The sequence below is a fragment of the Lampris incognitus genome, chromosome 20 (assembly GCF_029633865.1).
Source record: "Lampris incognitus isolate fLamInc1 chromosome 20, fLamInc1.hap2, whole genome shotgun sequence".
NCBI classification, from domain to species: domain Eukaryota; kingdom Metazoa; phylum Chordata; class Actinopteri; order Lampriformes; family Lampridae; genus Lampris; species Lampris incognitus.
Window position 1 is genome coordinate 31,180,858 of NC_079230.1, and position 19,537 is coordinate 31,200,394.

Consider the following 19,537-nt stretch of genomic DNA (forward strand, 5'->3'; position numbering starts at 1 on the left):
CAATTCACCATTTTCGAGGAGCGTTTTGACATTCTAGCACATTCTCTGTTGCAGCGCTTACATCTTCAATGCACGTGAAGGAGTCACAGAGTTTAAACTCCCGACACGAACGACAGTCATTTCAGTCTTGTGCATTGATTTTTAAGGCGCAGCAGGGATGAGGGATTGTGTGCCCTGCCGAGACAGTCTCTGTGGGCTCCTGATGTTGAACAGGATCATGAGCTGTTTGACTTGAGCCCGCTGGGAAACCCTCCTGGCTTGCCGCCACGTGGGGGAACAGCAGAGCAGCTGCTCAAAGCACCTCGAGACCTCAGAGGGAGTCTGCCCTACTCAAGCACACTTCAGCTGGGCAATGCATTTCACCCCAGACCCCCTTCCTCCCTACCCTCACTGTCCTCCCTATCCTCCCTATCCTCAAAATCCTCACTGTCCTCACTATCCTCCCTATCCTCACTATCCTCCCTACCCTCACTGTCCTCACTGTCCTCACTGTCCTCAAAATCCTCACTGTCCTCCCAGTCCTCCCTAGCCTCACTGTCCTCAAAATCCTCACTGTCCTCCCTGTCCTCCCTATCCTCACTGTCCTCCCTATCCTCCCTATCCTCACTGTCCTCACTGTCCTTACAATCCTCACTATCCTCTATCCTCGCTGTCCTCCCTATCCTCACTGTCCTTACTGTCCTCACTAGCCTCCCTGTCCTCACAATCCTCACTGTCCTCACAATCCTCACTGTCCTCACTATCCTCACTATCCTCCCTATCCTCACTGTCCTCAAAATCCTCACTGTCCTCCCTATCCTCGCTGTCCTCACTATCCTCCCTAGCCTCGCTGTCCTCAAAATCCTCACTATCCTCCCTATCCTCGCTGTCCTTACAATCCTCACTGTCCTTCCTATCCTCACTGTCCTCCCTATCCTCGCTGTCCTTACAATCCTCACTGTCCTTCCTATCCTCACTGTCCTCCCTATCCTCGCTGTCCTTACAATCCTCACTGTCCTTCCTATCCTCACTGTCCTCCCTATCCTCGCTGTCCTTACAATCCTCACTGTCCTCACTGTCCTCCCAATCCTCATTTTCCTCACTGTTCTCCCTATCCTCGCTGTCCTCATAATCCTCACTGTCCTCACTATCCTCATAATCCTCACTATCCTCTGTCCTCGCTGTCCTCCCTATCCTCACTGTCCTCACTGTCCTCACTATCCTCTGTCCTCACTGTCCTCCCTATCCTCACTGTCCTCACTAGCCCCCCTGTCCTCGCTATCCTCCCTGTCCTCCCTATCCTCACTGTCCTTCCTATCCCCACTATCCTCCCTATCCTCACTGTCCTCCCTATCCTCACTATCCTCACCATCCTCACTGTCCTCACCATCCTCACTGTCCTCCCACAATCCTCACTGTCCTCACTATCCTCACAATCCTCACTGTCCTCAGTAGCCTCCCTGTCCTCACTGTCCTTCCACAATCCTCACTATCCTCATAATCCTCGCTGTCCTCCCTATCCTCACTGTCCTCCCTATCCTCACTGTCCTCAAAATCCTCGCTGTCCTCCCTATCCTCACTGTCCTCACTGTCCTTCCACAATCCTCACTATCCTCATAATCCTCACTGTACTCACTCTCCTCTGTCCTCGCTGTCCTTCCTATCCGCACTGTCCTCAATATCCTCTGTCCTCAGGGAATTCAGCTTTGTGGAAATGATAGATTAGGACCTGCATTATGAAGACCTAAATAATTTTGGTTTAGTAACTGAAATCTTGGATCTTCTTCGATCCAGAACAAAAACCAGTAGACACTGATGTTCATTACCTAACGGTGGTCCCATGGGGGCATTAAAGGTTTACTAAACACTTACACGTGTTTTTGGGGGGGCTGTTAACTGAATGACGTGACTGCAGGGTGATGCAACACATCCATGCTGGTGGTCATGTTGGCGTTTCTTGCCAAATGTGTAAAGCTCGGCATTTAATGTGTTGAAAGTGGCTCAACTATCCATGGGCCATCCATCCATCCATCCATCCATCATCTCAGCCGCTTCTCCTGGCCTCAGGGTCGCGGGGATGCTGAAGCTCAACACGCCATCTAACCCTGATCTTGCAATGGCAAGGTTTTTGGTTTTTGGTTTGTTTTGTTTACACAGTCGAACTTACAAAATGTTCCCCATTTCAACAAGGCAATGCATGCACGAGGTATTGATAAATCATAATATATAAAAACACACAACTCCACTTTTGAAATTACACGTATCAAAAGGTACTTGACAAATCCGAATTCGTTGCATTTGATGCGTTAGGAGGATTTAATTTCATATTAAGATGCAATTACAAGATAGAAAAGCTCCCTGCTGTCACGGATGAGAATGGGGCAGACAGGTGGAGGACCCAAATGCAGACAGACAGGCGGGTTAAATGAGGGGCTTCGATGCTCAAAACACAAACGACAGGCTTACAGTGAGTCAGAGGAAAATGAGCCCGAAACACGCACGCTAAGTGTAGAGGGGGAAGGCGGGAAGGCGGGAAGGCGGGTCAAACAGAGGCTGAAGGTCTAACCACAGGAACAGCTGCAGGAACGGAAGCCTCGGCCGCGGCCCTGCGTGGACTACACGGGAATCGGAATGGCAACCTCACAACAGCAGGTATAGACAGCGGGGAACGCTCACAACACACGAGGCACTGGCGGTCAAGAGTCTCAGCGTGGGTCTCAGCGTGAGTCTCAGTGTGGGTCTCAGCGTGAGTCTCAGCGTGGGTCTCAGCGTGAGTCTCAGCGTGAGTCTCAGTGTGGGTCTCAGCGTGGGTCTCAGTGTGGGTCTCAGCGTGGGTCTCAGTGTGAGTCTCAGTGTGGGTCTCAGCGTTGGTCTCAGTGTGGGTCTCAGCGTGAGTCTCAGCGTGAGTCTCAGTGTGGGTCTCAGCGTGGGTCTCAGCGTGAGTCTCAGTGTGGGTCTCAGCGTTGGTCTCAGTGTGGGTCTCAGCGTGGGTCTCAGTGTGAGTCTCAGCGTGGGTCTCAGTGTGAGTCTCAGTGTGAGTCTCAGCGTGGGTCTCAGCGTGAGTCTCAGCGTGGGTCTCAGTGTGAGTCTCAGTGTGAGTCTCAGCGTGGGTCTCAGCGTGGGTCTCAGCGTGAGTCTCAGCGTGAGTCTCAGCGTGGGTCTCAGTGTGGGTCTCAGTGTGAGTCTCAGTGTGGGTCTCAGTGTGAGTCTCAGCGTGGGTCTCAGTGTGGGTCTCAGTGTGGGTCTCAGCGTGGGTCTCAGCGTGAGTCTCAGTGTGGGTCTCAGTGTGAGGGTGAGGAGTAACCAAGGGGCAAACCCAGTGGAGGCCAATCAGGGAGATTGGGCGCAGGTGCACAGGACCCGCACAACCAATCGGAGAAAGGGGATGGAGATTGGGCGCAGGTGGGCAGGACAGGGCAGGAACCGGAAAGCCAATCGGAGAAAGGGGAGGTGAGTGAAGCTGGGCCGCCAGGGTCACTCAGGCGCCCGGGCTCAAGTGAACTAAACCACCAATCAGGGGCTGGGAGAGCCCAGATCACACACCATGACACCTGCAAAACGCTCCAATTTTCATAAACAGTGACTTTTATGCTGGTCCTGGTATACAAACATAATTTTCCCCTCACAAATACTGCCGTTTTTGTTTTCATCCCCTTCCCCATTTGTACTTGGCCAATTACCATACTCTTCACATCCGGCTTCCCACCCGCAGACACGGCCAGTTGTGTCTGTAGAGATGCGCAACCAAGCCGGAGGTAACACGGGGATTCGAATCGCCGACCCCCGTGTTGGTAGGCAACGGAATAGACCGCTACGCTACCCGGGCGCCTGCCAATGCTGACGTAGAGTCGACCAGTTGGGACTTATCTACGTCATGAAATAAAAAAATTTAAAAAAAAAGAATGTTAACGCCCTCCAATCAGAGGGCCACCTCCCCCGCCCCGCCCCCAAGCCCCGCTCTTTATGTAAATGCGAAACCGCGCTCTTTTTCAGATTTATGCTGCTCGAGACTCATCATTCCCAGGAGTTTACCCGCTAGCTTTGCGCCTTTGTTACATGTTCTACCTTGTGAATTTCTCCCAATTTATAGGTAAAGTTATATTATTTCATCATTTTCAAAATTTGGCGCAGTGGCCCGGACTTGTGCTTTAGACGGCATCACCGCACAGCTGGGTCGGTCGGGCTGGGCTCGGCTGGGGCAGCAGTTGCCGCCTCTCTCCACCGCCAGAAAGCCGCGGCCCGTCTTGTGAAGGCCCCTTCCGTCTGCGGCACATCCGCGTTGGGGCGTCCTCGGAAGGCAGGTCGGTGGAGGGGACTTGGTACGGTGGTGGTGTGCGGCGGCAGCCTCCCCAGCTACTCCTGCCCATGCTCCTGCCTCACACATCCAGCTCTCTCCTCCTCCTCCTCCTCAGCTCCTTGCCCGCTTTTTAGCATTTTTCTAAATTAGGCAGTGGGTGGAGTTGGAGTCAGACCTGGGGGATTAGTTCCACTTTAACAGAAGACTGTTTAGTTCCTGCATGATGAAGCTAGTGTGTGACAGGTTTACACACTAGGCTAGCATAGCCTTCACAACCCCGGTCCTGCTCTCATCTGCTCCAAATGGATTGTGGCTCGGTGGAAACGAGGAATCTGCGAGAGGCTCCTCATGCCTCCCTGGGGAGCCACGGCCGGGAAGGCCCACCGTGCGGAGCTTGGGACGGTAACGGACAGGGAGGAGAAATGGCCTCGTTGGGAAATTAATCGATGTAGACGTTTTCCGAGCCCATTACCGAGACACCCGAGTGCCCAAACAAACCCGTGGGGTGGATTGTGCACCAGACAGTAGACGTGATCTAAATGAAAAGCACTTTGCTTTTTTCCCCCCCCAGGGCTGCCGTCTACAAATCATGCTCTCTGCTGCAGAGCCCGCATGGAGGTGTATAAATACGATGATGTCTTTCCTCCGGCACTCTGTCAGCAGGGTGAACTACACAAATGAGATGAGGGTCTATAAAAAAAGTCGTTCACATTCTGATGTCTATGTTGATGTCAGCACTGCAGTAGCCATATATTTGCACTGTATTTGAACCTCAGCTTACTGGTGCATTTGGGTATTGCAGTCTGTTCTACGTAGGTCCTCCAGTTAGAGCACATGTGTGCCATGTAAATTCTTTTAAATCCAAGACCCCCAGGCATTATGTTCCTCTAGCGATAGGCTAAGTATATAAAATGTCATCAGCATTTAGAAAACTTTCACAGGGAGTAATTGAACTATTTGACTCGTAGACTGCAACATTTTGAGATGATTCTACGGTTGCTGAGATTCGTTTGGTCATTTACAGCATTTACAGTAATTGTGGCCCCTTTGCTCGTGCAGCCCTGTGTGATATATCAGGAATCAGGAGCATCTTATTTGCCATTTCGCTTCATGCACTTGTGTACATGAAATGAAAGGAAATGTCGTTTCCCCCAGCCCACAACAGTACAACACAAAGACAACAACACACCCAAAAACTACAAGAACAAACATATCCAAAATAAACAACAAAACGCTGTCCAAGGGAACGAACACCAATCAGGATGACTGTCGGAACCGCCGGTCTGCATGGGCTAGCAGTTAGCTTAGCCTGCCCCGCTTCCGCGTCCTGTCAGACCGCCCTCGGTGGTTCCTCCTCGGGCGCAGCTCCAGGCAGGGGCCGTGGTCCCTGGGCCCCACTGAACGACGCAGACCAAGCTCTCCCAGCCAGACACCCTGGGCATACCTCTCCGCTGTCACCAGCATTTAGAAAACTTTCACAGGAAGTAACTGAACTATTTGACTCTTAGACTCTAACTTTTGAGATGAATCTACTGTCACTGAGATTCGTTTAATACTTTGGTCATTTACAGCACCTACAGTAATCATGGCCCTTTTGCTTGTGCAGCCTTGTGTGACATACAGGGTCAAATGGTATTGCTAATGAATGGGGCGGGGCTCAATAGATGGCATGACCTACCCACAATTCTCGAGTTGACCTTTGTATTGGTATTATAGTGGTATATTGGCCTCAGGCTGACACATGTTTACTGGATCATAGCTAACAAGTAGGGACTAAGACTTACACACCTGTGATCTTCTGGCTGATAGGATGTTTCTGTTGCTGTTACAGATTCTTTTGTTCCTAGGGCTGTAGCCTACAATGTTGGGCCCATGTTTTCCCTCTCTAACCTACTTCACATTCCCGTTGCTATTGGTGGGCCTTGGGGGCCGGGCTACCTCGGAGCTGCTGTGGTCCGCCCAGCGACTGCAAGTTAACGGATACAGCACTCTCTTTTTGAGGCATTTATATGTTTTATGTTTTAAATCATTTACATTGTTCATCTCCATCGGTCTTAAGCTCCACAGCTTCCCACTGAACTTTTTAGGGTGATTTGCAGGAGAAACTACATCTAGGGATCTAGGCTAAAACCACGCTACAGCCAGGTTTTAAATGCAGCCGGGTTACATATGACCAGTGCTTCAACAGCATTTCAACAATACTATCGCCATTTGTGTTTTTGTTTGGGCATTTTCCGCCTTTATTTGAGAGAGACAGGAAGGCGGTGGAGCGAGAGGGGATGACATGCAGCAAAGGGCCTGGGCCAGATTCGAACCCAGGCCGCTGTGCTAAGGACTCATTCTTATGTGGTATGCGCTGTACCAGGTGGACAAGGTGATTAACATACCTTATTTTAGTAACCTCATGTCCTCCATTAGGCCGTCCAAAGTCACTTCAGCGCCACAGCAGCATTCGAGTCACTTCAAAGCCACCGGGCACAAGCGTCCCCTTCTTGTACAACATTGCCCAACAAAATTAAAGTAAATAAATAAAAAGATATTGACAACACTTGTGAAGTGCAGACTTTTCCAGTGCATGTATGTTATCATTATGGTAGCTTCTGCAGCAAATAAAACTTCCCTTTCACTTATCCAAAGGAGTTGAATCAAGTGCAAATGGACTTGGTATATATCTGCCTCTCATCCAAGAGGCTTCCTCAGTTCGTGCCTTTCTGACTAGACCAAGCTAGTCTGACTGGCTGCTGATGAGACTCAGAATTTATCCTCTAGGAGTCGTTGTCAGAGCTATTGATATGAGTGGCTCTTTTGTGTACCGATGTTTGGCCACGCCCGTCGCCATTGGAGCTATTGATTTGCATTTGTTTAGCAGCGACGGTGGTTGGGGGTGTTAGTTTCGACTTCATTATTCAGTGGTTATGAGAGTCGTTGGAGCCGTTAGTGAGCGACTGTTGTTCTTGGAGGCTAGGCTTCTTGAGTCTCCTGGGTAGAGATGAAAGGGCGGCATTGTAAGTGGGAGATAGGTGGTGTTGCAGACCTCCTCCTCTGTTGAGGGATGGTTTTTCCAGTTTCACATAGATGGCTTCCTTCACCCCTCTTTCAAACCATCTATCTTCTCTGTCCAAAATGTGTACGTTGCTGTCCTGGAAGGAGTGTGTCTTCTCCTTTAGGTGTAGATAGACTGCTGAGTCTTGTCCTGAGGAGTTTGGCCTTCTGTGTTGGGCCATCCGTTTGTGTAGTGGTCGTTTGGTTTCTCCTATGTATAGGTCAGTGCAATCCTCATTGCATTGTACAGCATACACCAGATTGCTTTTCCGGGTGTGTGGTACACGGTCTTTGGGATGAACCAGTCTTTGTCGGAGTGTGTTGCTGGGTTTGAAGTATACCGGGATGCGGTGTTTGTTGAAAATTCTCCTGAGTTTCTCGGAGACCCCAGAAACATACGGGATGACTGTGCTATTCCTTCTGTTCCTTCTCTCCTCGTCGCTCACCTGGTTGGTCTTTCTGGAACGTGTTGCAGTTTTCACAAAGGTCCAACTGGGGTAGCCGCAGGTTTTTACGTGTGTGCTAACTCTGCTAGTTCAATCAGCTGTTTATACGCGCACGACCTGTCATAAGTTTGCCCTCTATAATATCCAATCTATTACCAACAAAGCCCCTCCCCAGATAGCATCCGGATGTGGGCCACTTCAGGCAACGATGCGGCACTGCTGGCCTTCTTCTGGCCCCGACAAAATGGATGTGAGTCTGAAGTGGCCCACATGTATAATAGCAAATATGGCCCAAATAGGCCAAATCACATGTGGGCCTTTTCTGACAAAGACGCGGTGCTCTGGGCAACATGTGATCTGGATGTGACCCTGAAGTGGCCCATGTGGTAAATGGTGAATATGGCCCAAATATCACAGCACAAATATGGGCCACCTTTGGCCCATATGCGGCATTGCTAAGGATTGGTTCTGGCCCAGATCTGGCAAACAGGAGCGGACCACCCATTGCCATCATACCACGTGGTATGTGGGCCGGATGAAAGTGCCAGTGTGGGACGGCAATTTTGCTATCTGTGTCCGGTCAGTGACTTCATCACAGAACACAAACTGGACTATTTATGTCTCACGGAAACCCGGCAGTCACAGAATTACTTTCTGCAGCTAAATTCAGCAACTCCACCAGGATTTGTTTACAAATGCAAACCTCGGTCTTCGGGCAGAGGAGGCCGCCTTGCGCTGATCTATCACGATAGTATAAAACTAACGCCACTCTCGCTACCTGATCAATCCTCCTATAAACTGACTGTCTATTAAACTCTATGGACCTACAACCATCATTACTGCTGCTCTGTACAGACCACCTAAGGCACCGAATATTTTTATCACTTTGCTCTCAACAGTTTTAACCACCCTTAGTGCAATGTCTCTAAATGCAATGGGGATTTAAATGTTCATTTTGAGAACACTGACAAAATGTTCACCAAAGATTTTAAAGAAATGTTAGATTGCTGTGATCTAACACAATATGTCAACTTTACAACCCACACCAAGGGTCGTATCCTTGACTTGGTTTGCTGTTCTGGCATCGCACCATATAACATCACCTCTGCTGAACTACCCATCTCTGACCATAGAGCTGTGTTATCCAGCACCAACCTACTGCTCAGTAAATCAAGGGTGCATCGTACCATATCATACCGCAACATTAGATAGGTTAATCCAGATGATCTCAGCAGTTTACCTCAACCCCATCCCTGCTCCCACCTCCTCACTCCCTGATCTTATGGACTACTTCAATAATATTTTATCTTCTGCACTTGATACTTTAGCCCCCCTGAAAATACGGGTTGTCTCATTTACCTATACTGCTCCCTGGTGCACACCTGAACTACGTCAGCTCAAGGCTATAGGTCAGCGCCTTGAGAGGCTTTGCACCAAGACTGGACTTGCTGTTCACAAACAAATGCATTCAGATCATATACTCCATTACAAAAATGATCTTTCAACGGCTAAAGCATCCTACTATGTAAATATCATCAGTACAGTTGAAGGAAATACTGGATCCCTCTTCTCCATAGTTAAAAGGTTACTAAAACCACCTGAAACCAATGTGAACAGTAGCTTTCCTAATCAACGATGCTCTGCTTTTTTTTTTAATTTCAACTCCAAAATTAGTACCATTCATGAGCAGCTAGCCTCTGCTAACATCGATCAGCAAGCGCCATGAAACTGTCCCTATCCACTGTCCTATGTGACTTCAGTCTTCCATCTGAAAATCCCATTTCTGAACTTATCACTAAGTCTAGTACCTCCACATGTCAGCTGGATCCAATTCCCACAACCCTACTTAACACATGCCTGCCCTCCATCATCTCCCTGATAACCTCCATCTTCAGCACCTCTAAGGACCCAGCTGTTAAAGTTTGGGGCTCATGGAGGTGAGTCTTCATATCAGTGGGATGTTAAGTGGCTGGTGCTCTGGTGTAGTCAGAAAAACTTGGAGATGAACATGCCCTCACAATATCCAACAGCCAGGGCCGGATCTCCGTATAGGCCAACAAGGCCCAGGCCTAGGGCCCAAATTTCCGAGAGGGCTCAAAATCATGGGGGAAGGAGGGAAATATATTTTAAAATAATAATTATTATTATTATATTAGTAGCATTTTTTAACATATCAACAATTTCTATGACACTTACATGCCAAATAAATATATGTCTATCAATCAGGAATAATTATTATGCCATAAAAAGAAATAACGCAAATGAAACCGTGGTATCGTTCAGTCTAACGCTAAGAACTCCATCTCCCACAATGCCATACCGGATTTGCGTTTAACTTGAACTGTTAATGGAAGTTACAGCAGAGAAACAGCATCCTCGCAGATCCGGGCTTAATTTTGGAAAAGAGCTACAGAATGCAGTCAGGTGCAGCAAGGCGTTAAAAAAACAAAAGAAAACAAGAAGAAGCAGAGGCTGAACGCCAAAGAGGAGCATTTGAAGAATATGGGTGGGGGTGGGGGGGCCCCAAAACGGAGGCGAGGCCTAGGGCCCATTAACATCGTGACCCGGCCCTGCCAACAGCCCTGTGTCAACTGCTGAGACCTTCAAGTTTCTGGGAACTACCATTTCCTAAGACCTTAAGTGGGAAACCAACATCAACTCCATCCCCAAAAGGACCCAGCAGAGGATGTTCTTTCTGCGGCAGTTGAGGAAATGTGGTCTGCCACAGGAGCTGTTGAGCCAGTTCTGCACCGCAGTCATTGAATCTGTCCTGTGCAGGTCCATCACGGTCTGGTTCGGAGCAACTACAAGCAGGATAGGAACTGACTGCAGTGAACAGTAAGGACAGCAGAAACAATCATTGGTGCTCCCCTGCCCACCTTGCAGGATTTGTTTGGATCCTGGAAACGGGCGGGCAGAATCAGTACAGACCCCGCACACCCAGGACACAGTCTGTTTGAACTCCTACCCTCTGGAAAGTGCTACAGAACAATGGGCACCAAAACCACCAGACATAGGAACAGTTTGTTTTGTTTTGTTCCGCCCCCACCACCACCACCACAGGCCATCTCTGTCATGAACACTTAACAGTATGGTACAGGAATATACACGTATTATGTAAATATGACACTTTGTAAACAGCCCCTTCTGGTCAAGATGTCTCATCCACATGTCTACGATTTGCACTACCGCTTTAAACCAGATGTGCAACACAAATGTACAGTTGTAAATACATATTCAACAGCTGTATACTGGTTACAGTTATTGCTGCTATTTTTGTGGTTGTAACATAGGTATATAATATAATATGTCGTTGTGAGGTGGATGGTAGGTGAATACATAGTGTATACTTCTGGTACATAAGATAATAGAGTGTAATATAGTGGGAGTATAGTATTGCATGATGGGTTGTGGAGTTGTCGTATGGTATATGGTATTCTACTACTACTGTCGGCTGCTCCCGTTAGGGGGCGCCACAGTGGATCATCCGTTTCCATCGCGTCCTGTCCTTCTGCATCTTCCTCTGTCACACCAGCCACCTGCATGTCCTCCCTCACCACATCCATAAACCTCCACTTTGGCCTTCCTCTTCTCCTCTTCCCCGGCGGCTCCATATTCAGCATCCTTCTCCCAACATACCCAGCATCTCTCCTCCACACATGTTGTGGTATCCTTAAGAGTAATGACATTGGTTATTACTAAAGAGTCCCCTAGGGGGCGATCTTGTTATGCTGTTCATAGTGTATGTTCTGTAACCGTAGAAGAAGAGTTACCGGAGTCGGCGTCCGCAAGCTCGGTGTCGATACAACGTCAGACATGTGAATGTAGGGTGTAACGGTGCCACTGGAGGTTTGAGATGTTGTGGACAACCCATTCTTCATAAGATACTAACATCTTTTTGGCGACGAGGAAAAGGTCTTCTGAAGAGGGCACCGATGCCGGTTTGGATGGCAAAGCAGACGACGGCGCGACGGGTCAGGTTGGTGTACTGCACCACAAGGCGACATCACTAACCGCTTTAGCTAGGGGACCCGTTAGCTAGGGGCTAACGTGTCTTATTAGTAGTTTACATTGGTTAGCAGTTGCTAATGCTAAAGCTGGCAAAGTGAAGAGGATCGTTTTCGGCTAACCAGGGGGGAGAGGGAGATAGTGAAGAAATGGCTACCATTGGCACGCTCGCGGCGTTTGAGTCCAAAAATCAAACTTGGGAAGAGTTTTGTGAAATACTGGATCAGCCCAGACAAGCCGAAGGACAAACCCTAGCAGCAACTTGCAGCGCTGCTGAAAATGTACTTTGACCCAAAGCCGAGCGAAATTGTGGAAAGGTACAAGTTTGATTCCCGAAATCGCAAGTCTAATGCTACGTTCTGACCAAAGGCGGCGAGAGTTTTTTGGGCGGCGCGAATGCATGCAAAGTCAATGGGAGGAGGCGAATGGGCGGGAATAATTCGCGGCGAAATTACGGGCGGCGCGAATTGGGCGAATCGAGCGACGAACGCGCCTTCGCGGGAGTTCAAAAATGTCCAACTCGCCAGGAGACAGCCAATCACCTTAAAGTAGGGTTAGAACCCGCCTTCATGTTGGGAAAGAAGACACGCCCCCTACCCAGAATTCCGGTGAAATTCGCCAAGCTGGGCACTTCTCCGGTTTATGCTATGAACCCAAACAGAACGCTGACGCCGGTTTGGGCGGCGCAGGTTGATATAAAGCAGAGCCGCCGCAACTGATCTCTGTCGCTCATCCGTGATGCTCACAAGTAAACACAAACTGCTCGTGTGTGGTATTTGTTGTGTGCGGTCTAGCAAACCTGCTAGCAGCGTCGGTGTAACTAGACTGCTTGTTGTGACGTCAACACAGCGAATTCGCGTTCTGTTCGAACACACCTGGCGGAGCCGGCGGCCAAACACGGGCGATCAAAGCGGCGCCAACTCTCGCCGTCTTTGGTCTGAACGTAGCATAATGAATCAGTGATGGAGTATGTGGCAGGGCTGCGTCGGCTGGCGCAGGACTGTAACTACGTTGACGCTTTACAGCAGATGTTGAGAGATAGGATCGTCCGTGAGATTAATGACGACCGGATTCAAAGACGGCTCCTGGCAGGAGCGGATTTGGCGTTTGATGAAGCCTTGTCAACTGCCGTAGCAGCGGAGACCGCAAACAGAAATGCCCGTGATCTGCAAAATCCCTGTGCAGCGGCAACGTGCTTCAATGTAAACAGAGGCTCGCACGATGCTGGCGCGGCCGGGGGAGCTACGAGGGAGGGCTGCCGTTGCAACATACTGCATGTCTGCATCAGAATGTCAGTTTAAACAAGAAAAATGCCACGCTTGTGGGAAAATAGGGCACATTCAGGGTTTTTTCCTGGCTCCGAATGGGCCTTTGGGGGGTGACTACGCACGACAGTAAGCATGATCGGTCCGCCTCGCGACTATGCGCACCAGTAAAGTCAGTGGGTTTGTGTTGCCTTATTTGACAGAAATCTATGCATTTTCCTGTTATTTCTGACCATTTGATAAACAAAAATGTCTATTGTGCTTGAGTAAACGAATCTCCAATTAACAAACTGGTTAAAAAAATCGTTTTATTACAACATTGAAAGGGGGAGTGGGGTTGGGGGAGAGGGGTTGAGGCAGAGGAGTGGGGTTGAGGGAGAGAGGTTGGGGTGGGCAAAGATAATTCATAATGGAGAGTGGGGTTGGGGGAGAGGGGTTGAGGCAGAGGAGTGGGGTTGAGGGAGAGAGGTTGAGGCAGAGGAGTGGGGTTGAGGGAGAGGAGTGGGGTTGGGGGAGAGGGGTTGAGGCAGAGGAGTGGGGTTGAGGGAGAGAGGTTGGGGGAGAGGAGTGGGGTTGGGGGAGAGGGGTTGAGGCAGAGGAGTGGGGTTGAGGGAGAGAGGTTGGGGTGGGCAAAGATAATTCATAATGGAGAGTGGGGTTGGGGGAGAGGGGGGTGGGGTTGAGGGGGTGAGGTTAACTCGAAAAGAAACTAGCTAGCTAACATTTACGGCGTGTTACTGTAAGGAATATAAACCATTCAGCTCTGAGACTAATGTAGACACACACAGCAGGCCGCCCGAATACAAGCTGTTCAGTCTTTCACAGCAGTTTACCATGAAACCTGTTTTTCTCCCTCCTCTCAACCGTTTTTGCTAATTCGTATGATTAAGAACGGGATGGTTATAGTGTATACATATTTTATAGCCTAACGTTACTCGTGATATTTATACATTGAAAACAAGCTGAATTCAATTAATGCGCGCCTGTTGAGACGACGAGCGCCCGGTGGGGGTGATTTCGGTCTATCGTAACTCTACCACTCAGTCAGTGACCGGCAGTCCGGAATAGAATATTGTAGCGAATTCGGGGAACAACGCAACCACAGGAACTGCCGCTGCCGGGAAGCGAACCCGTATCGCCCGCACCGCAGGAGACATCGCTAACCGCTCGACTAAAGGGTCAGACCCGCCAGCCAGCGGCCAGCGTGTGTTCTTATCCATGCACGTCACAGTACCCCCGCGCTTAAGCATATCAGCTCCTTCACGTCTCAGGGCGCCTACGCTTCCGATGGCCTTACGGTCGCTCCATCCCACTTCTGACACCAATGTAGCGAATTCGGGGGACAACGCAACCACAGAAACTGCCGCGGCCGGGAAGCGAACCCGTATCGCCCGCACCGCAGGAGACATCGCTAACCGCTCGACTAAAGGGTCAGACCCGCCAGCCAGCGGCCAGCGTGTGTTCTTATCCATGCACGTCACAGTACCCCCGCGCTTAAGCATATCAGCTCCTTCACGTCTCAGGGCGCCTACGCTTCCGATGGCCTTACGGTCGCTCCATCCCACTTCTGACACCAATGTAGCGAATTCGGGGGACAACGCAACCACAGAAACTGCCGCGGCCGGGAAGCGAACCCGTATCGCCCGCACCGCAGGAGACATCGCTAACCTCTCGACTAAAGGGTCAGACCCGCGAGCCAGCGGCCAGCGTGTCTTCTTATCCTTGCGCGTTACACTATGTAGCTATACATCTACTCACATCAATACATAGAAAATAAGCTGAGTTCACTGGAAACTGACCTCTCCGGTGACCCGACTGGAAGGCTGTCTACAGAACAGCTCCGCGGTCCATGTGCCGGCTGCCTGCTTCAACAAGCCTCGCTGTCACTCTGAGCTCCCGCGCCGCTGTCACTCTGAGCTCCCGCGCCGCTGTCACTCTGAGCTCGCTCTTCGCAATCGCGGGAAATCTCCGACATGACCGGAAATGGACCCATAGACAGGAAGCCAAAATGTTTAAGATCCTGATAACCTGTCTGTTAAATCGATTACTACTGGTCCAAACCACGGAAACTGCAAGAAAGAGGGGCTGAACATGAAACAAGCTATTAAACACTTTTGGAGAGGATTTGAATTGCTATTTTTAGTCTCAATTCTTGTGGTTTTCCTTTGGCGCTGGCTAAAACCTCTTGGGGGGCGCCAAAAATTCCTCTATGCAGGGAAAACCTTGACGTTGCTAGAGCTTGCCTTAACAGGAATACCCGGAATAAATGGGATAAAAAAGCAGCTGATGTAAAGAAAGGGCAGAGTTCAACTACCGTTCCCATAAAGTGCAAGAGAAGCATAATGACGGCAACACTGATAGCGCAGAAGAAGGCACATTCACACTGAAGTGCATGAAGTTCAAATTGGGACTTGTGAGTGAAGTGCACCTGAGAAAAGTAGACCCATATACTGTGAAGATGAAACTAAATGGGGGAAAAGTGTTACTTTTGAGATGGATACCGGCTGCGGTCTCACAGTAATGGATGAAAAAACATTCCAAATGATGTGGAAAGACACGGACTCCTCGGGTGAGGCCAGTCAAAATCAAGTTGGAGACTTATACATGGAGACCCTGTTAAGGTGATTGGAGCAGCACTTGTCAGAGTTAAATGCAAGCAGCAAAGCACTAAACTGCACATCGTTGTGGTCAAAGGGAATGGCCCCACCTTACTCGGACGAAGCTGGCTGGAGGAGATACATCTAAGATGGAGAGAAGTCAAAGACCGACACAAAGCCTGTCAAGTGTAACACATCACAGCAGAAAAAAGAACACTACAGCAGGCGTTAAGCAAACATGAGGATGTGTTCAAAGAGGAGCTTGGCACACTTAAAGGTACCAAGGCTGCCATCCATGTGAAAAACAACCCAGTCCCACTATTCTTTCGTCCCAGATTTGTCCCCTATGCCATGCCAGCAAAAGTAGATGAAGAAATAGAGAGACTGTTGAAAGAAGGCATAATCACCCTGGTGAAATATTCAGAATGGGCAGCCCCAGTTGTGCCAATCTTGAAGCCTGGGGTAACCGTGAGATTATGTGGACATTACAAACTCACCATGAACACTGTTTCCTCGCTGGAGCAATATCCAATACCTCTTCTGTAGGGGTCGTGTTCGCAGCTTGAGTAACGTCGGGCTTAGTGGGCCCACACTTCAGCAGCCCCCACATGTCGAGTAGAACCGAGGTACTGTCAGCTGGGTCGGTAGATGGTGACTCGAAAGGCGCGAATGACTCGGCGTGTTTGTGGAGCTGTGACGTTGCGTTTGGGAAGGGCACTGGGTATCTTTATTTTTAATTTAACCTGGACTCGGTGGCCACAGGGGGCCACCTACTGGGGCTCTATAGTGGCCACAGAGGAACTTTGTATGGCCACGGACCATGGGGCCATGGTTAGTGTGGGACCCTGCCTCTTACCTGGGGGAATGTTAAAGGGGCGGGACACGTGACTGAATACGTGCCTGGGTGGGGAGCCTTAATACTGACAGTCTGCAGTAATACACGTTTTACACACGTGCAACCAGTCACCAGACGGCAGTGGACATGGCTGTGTGGCTGTTCCGATGCCACTAAGAGGCAGTCAGCTGCAGGAGTGACGTCATCACAAAGGCCACGTTCACATTACCACAGGGAGGAGCCAAAATCCAGTTTTTTCGCCTATATATGTGAACAATGTGAACGCATAAAAGTCTGGTAATTCTAGATCAGATGTGGGCCTCTTCCATATGCGGTCCTAGATCAGAAGCACCCTTGGCCCCGCGACCACAGTCATGTGACGATGTGATGTGCTCGGATCGGAATCTGGGTTCAGTGTAGACAGCAGCCCATTTAAATAACAGACAGCAACAGCGATGGGAGTGGATGGAGAGACGGAGAACTTTCTCGCTTGATTGACGTTCGGGGAGATGTTTGCATCCGAGCGTGCTAGCAGGCGCGCTGTCGTCCCACCGCCACAGCGCGGCATCCTCATCACGAACGACTTCTGCGCCCTTTTGTTTTTCTATGCATGACAGACTGTCACGCTAATGTCACAGTGACGAGTCTTGCCAGGGATGGAGACGCCGACGCGTTTAGAAAGGACTCCGTGAAAACCCCCAAGTCTGAAACCAGCTGAGATAAAACCAGCTGAGATATCACTGGTTCTTACTCACTCTCAGTACAGACACACCACAGTCGGCTCTGGTTTGCGCCCCCCCCCCCCACACACACACACGCACACAGTTATGAGTCATGTACGTGGCATTATTTGGTATTGCATCCGGGTCCTTTCAAGAAAGAGTTATGGTCACATTGACGTCAGATATGGGTCCTTTAAAACATGAATGTAGACAGGCAAGACAAACACAGGATCCGAGCAAAAATGGGAATGAATGTGCCGGTAGTGACGATGTGCCGGTAGTGACGGTGTGCCGGTAGTGACGATGTGCCGGTAGTCACGGGCCCTGCTTCCACCTGTTATCAACACGCGTCTTGGGTGATCCGGTCACGAGCGGGCCGCTCTGAGCGCGCCGGTTCACGCCTGGCGTTAGACTGCTTCTCCACGTGCGTCTCAGTGACCACTTGTGAGCGGACCGCACTTCCCCGCTCTGTATGCAAATAAACACGTACGTCACTGCGGTAAGGGGTGTGGTTTAGCCTCGGCTGCAAGCGAAGAGAGGGGGCGTGGGGAGACGTCGCAGTGAGGCTGATTAATCGTCATCATTTTGCTCCCCTGTTTCAACGTTACTATGTCCTTCTCTCACTCCAACGTGTGGTCTTCTCCTCTCTCTTCTTCTGTGGATGGTGTGATGGGAGTCTCCCCTGTGTGCATGTGTATTCTGTCCTCCTGTCAGGTCTCCATGGTGATGGTGGTCGCGTGACTCACGTCCTGGGCTGTTCTGGCGGTATCTGCACGCTACCTGACATCCTCATCATATTCATCATAGTCTTCATATATTCACTCATTCATTCATTCATTCATTCATTATCCAAACTGCTTATCCCAGCAGTCATTGGGCGGCAGGCGGGGAGACACCCTGGACAGACAGCCAGACCATCACAGACACACACACACACACACACACACACACACACACACACACACACACACACACCTAGGGACAATTTAGTACGGCCGAGTCACCTGACCCACATGTCTTTGAGTCACCTGACCTACATGTATTTGAGTCACCTGACCTACAAGTCTTTGAGTGACCTGACCTACAAGTCTTTTAGTCACCTGACCCACATTTCTTTGAGTCACCTGACCTACATGTCTTTGAGTCACCTGACCTACAAGTCTTTGAGTCACCTGACCTACAAGTCTTTGAGTGACCTGACCTACATGTCTTTGAGTCACCTGGCCTACAAGTCTTTGAGTCACCTGACCTACAAGTCTTTGAGTCACCTGACCTACATGTCTTTGAGTCACCTGACCCACATGTCTTTGAGTGACCTGACCCACATGTCTTTGAGTCACCTGACCTACAAGTCGTTGAGTCACCTGACCTACATGTCTTTGAGTCACCTGACCTACAAGTCTTTGAGTCACCTGACCTACATGTCTTTGGGTCACCTGACCTACATGTCTTTGAGTCACCTGACCTACATGTCTTTGAGTGACCTGACCTACAAGTCTTTGAGTCACCTGACCTACATGTCTTTGAGTCACCTGACCTACATGTCTTTGAGTCACCTGACCTACAATTCTTTGAGTCACCTGACCTACATGTCTTTGAGTCACCTGACCTACAAGTCTTTGAGTCACCTGACCTACATGTCTTTGGGTCACCTGACCTACAAGTCTTTGAGTCACCTGACCCACATGTCGTGGAGTCACCTGACCTACAAGTCTTTGAGTCACCGGACCCACATGTCTTTGAGTGACCTGACCTACATGTCTTTGAGTGACCTGACCTACATGTATTTGAGTCACCGGACCCACATGTCTTTGGGTCACCTGACCTACAAGTCTTTGAGTCACCTGACCTACATGTCTTTGAGTCACCTGACCTACATGTCTTCGAGTCACCTGACCTACATGTCTTTGGGTCACCTGACCTACATGTCTTTGGGTCACCTGACCTACATGTCTTCGAGTCACCGGACCCACATGTCTTTGGGTCACCTGACCTACAAGTCTTCTAGTCACCTGACCCACATGTCTTTGAGTCACCTGACCTACATGTCTTTGAGTGACCTGACCCACATGTCTTTGAGTCACCTGACCTACATGTCTTTGGACTGTGGGAGGAAACCGGAGCCCCCGGAGGAAACCCACGCAGACACGGGGAGAACATGCAAACTCCACACAGAGGACGACCCGGGACGACCCACCAAGGTTGGACTACCCCGGGGCTCGAACCCAGAACCTTCTTGCTGTGAGGCGACCACGCTAACCACTGTGCTGCCCAACATAATCTAATAATAATAATAATATCGTGCGATAAGATAAGGATGTCCAATTACCGTTTTTATTCCTTCTC

At 49.8% G+C, this 19,537-nt stretch overlaps 1 protein-coding gene across 1 annotated transcript; it reads right to left on the reverse strand.

Annotated features, from left to right (window-relative positions):
• Positions 1-633: 633 nt before the first annotated feature.
• On the reverse strand, positions 634-15,012 carry LOC130130532 (protein starmaker-like). The gene is made up of 3 exons (XM_056300240.1): positions 14,914-15,012; positions 2,656-3,259; positions 634-1,160 (listed from the first exon to the last, which is right to left on the reverse strand). Exons 1-3 carry the CDS (start codon positions 15,010-15,012, stop codon positions 634-636), a joined length of 1,230 nt encoding a protein of 409 aa, XP_056156215.1.
• Positions 15,013-19,537: the final 4,525 nt, after the last annotated feature.